At 33.1% G+C, this 2,363-nt stretch overlaps 1 protein-coding gene across 4 annotated transcripts in view; it reads right to left on the bottom strand.

Annotated features, from left to right (window-relative positions):
- Window positions 1-1,140: 1,140 nt before the first annotated feature.
- The window catches only part of Sptssb (serine palmitoyltransferase small subunit B), a 31,907-nt gene continuing 30,684 nt past the window's right edge, over window positions 1,141-2,363 (bottom strand). For all 4 annotated transcript variants that reach the window (XM_033762508.1, XM_010604194.2, XM_010604195.2 and 1 more), the window contains one exon: window positions 1,141-2,038. In XM_033762508.1, coding sequence (XP_033618399.1) covers window positions 1,772-2,008 — 237 coding nt within the window. In that variant the 5' untranslated portion in view covers window positions 2,009-2,038 and the 3' untranslated portion in view covers window positions 1,141-1,771. The remainder of the gene's footprint in view (window positions 2,039-2,363) is intronic.

Below are 2,363 nucleotides of genomic sequence, written 5' to 3' on the forward strand. Positions count from 1 at the left end.
AGAAGCACCATAGGTAGAACAGCAAAGGTGGCAAATGGGAGCTGCGCTTGTTGCTCTTCCAACCTCTTTAGACCCTTCTTATTTGATGGAATTCTGTTTTCTAACATGTTGTGACCTCTATCCTGTTATCTTTCACGTTGTCTTCTCATGGGTTTCCATGTGGAAAATATTTGCCTGTCTGAAGAAGGAATGTAACTTTTTCTAAGCTCCAGGGTCCTTACTTGTAAGGGAGATCTTAATACCTACTTTAACATGTGCAACAGGTCTGCACAGAAAAGTTCCTTGGTAAATGTTGGTTTTTATGCTACCATTGTAAGATCAGTTACAACATTAGATTACTAAGAAATAGACTGAGGAGCCAGGGATGTAGTACAGTGGCACAGCACCTGCCTGGCAAGCGTGAGGTGCTGAGTTCAATCCCTGGTACAAAGTGGGGGGTGTGCCACCTACATAAATAGTGTAAAATGAGGACCAAGCAAAAATCTGAAGTGAATATTTTACTTATAAAATTAAACTCAATTTTATTTTGCAAAAGTCAACAAAAACATACTCAGACTTCATTTCTTTTCAAAACATGTGTTTGCTTTTTAACAAACATGCAAATTAATTTGGCCTGCCTGACATCTTTCTTTCTAGCTCTCCTTGGATTTTTTTCCTAAAAAAATAAAAGGTACAAATATTGTCCAAAACTTATTTATATTACCACCCTTCAGAATTACTAACAATATTTATTAAGAGGAAAGAAAAGCTGCAAGGCTTGGTCTTTGGCATTCATATTTGATTCACCAGTATAATTAAAAACATATTTACTTTTAAGATAAACATTTTGAGGAACATTTAATAAATGTTGTTTTTGTTCTTCAAAGGAACCACTATATCAAAGCATTTTAACTGGAGTCGTGTAATTCCTGCTGGTAGAATATTACTTCTAGCCTATTTATTAGCTTTTCTTTCTGTACTCAGTACATGCTTTTTTTTTCCCCTTCCTCTAAGTGAAAGCATAGCAAGGAAACATTTTTTTTCTCTTTCCCCCCCAGCATCATGCAAAAGCAAAGCAACATCAAAAGTCACAATATCTGAATTTACTTGGATTATATTTTGTTTCTTATTATGTATTATAATACTTACTTGTATATCTAAAATTAACATTGTTGATTTTTAAATATTTGAAACAACTTATGAACCATGTCTGAAAGAAAATAATTTCCCCCAGCCTGCTCTTTTGCATTAAGGTAAAATAATTTTAAGTAAATTTAATTAAAAGAAATAAAAGGATTTTAGGTGTTAGTTTACTAGAAAACAAAACTTTACTGGGTCACGTAATTTATTCACATCTTTTTATACATTGTAAACAAGGATAGGATACTTTTGGCAGTAGCCTATGAAGAGTTTTTTGGTAGTATCTTCTTCAGTATAGAATAGATGTTAAGGGGAGTATTTTAATATAATTCTAGTAGGGTCTCTTATGAATTTATTTTCCAGAAAAAAATTTGTCTAAAGTCAACCTAATTAAAAAAATAAAGTGATAAATTTGCATTAAGGGACCATGGTATGTGAGGTAAAGGCATTGTACGTTCTATAGTCTGAAGCACAATGTATCAGGTACAAAAGAAACTAGAGAGACATCTATCTGAAACTCCAGGCAGTACGTATGTGCATAGAGAAGAGTGTCTTTTTGGCCAGAAAGTGAAAGATGGCATTGTAGTCACATAAATCAATAAGTTGTAAGCAACATACATATGCAGTGCCATTTCACAGAGTGCAAATGAGATCAGTTGGAAATTGTACTGTGATATCCACATATTTTTGAGAAAAATTCCCAAGCCAGGCGAATGTGGATCGGGATGAAGACATAGGCAGTGTACACAACCATGGCAAAAATGGTTAGTACAACAGTATTGAACATAGATTGCTCCCAGGGCTCCAAGACAGCACAGCATGTAATGATTTGGTATTGATAGTAGAGCCAAGAGAAATATTCTTTCACACGCCTGAAATCCATGCTCATGATGCTCTTTCAAGCTGTAGAAAGTCCACCCTGTTAAGAAGATAATAGAGTAGAAGAAAAATAAAATAAGAAGCCAAACATAGAATTTCCTTAAATTTTTGCAACCTCAGCATTCTAAAATCTGTGAAAGAATGTTAAATATCATTGAATGGATTACTAAAATGAATATTATACAGAAACAGCACACAATATGTTAATCATAAAAATATTGTCACAACTATCAACAATGATTTCTATAATTTATGAAAATCATATTATTAGTAATATCTATCTAAAATGATAATTGCTGGTAAGAACTCAAGTGATAAAACTACCTAAAAGTAGTTTATATTCACATTTTCTTTATCCATGCATA

Source organism: Fukomys damarensis, unplaced genomic scaffold (genome assembly GCF_012274545.1).
Source record: "Fukomys damarensis isolate Sample0158 unplaced genomic scaffold, DMR_v1.0_HiC HiC_scaffold_12, whole genome shotgun sequence".
In the NCBI taxonomy this organism is placed as follows: Eukaryota; Metazoa; Chordata; class Mammalia; order Rodentia; family Bathyergidae; genus Fukomys; species Fukomys damarensis.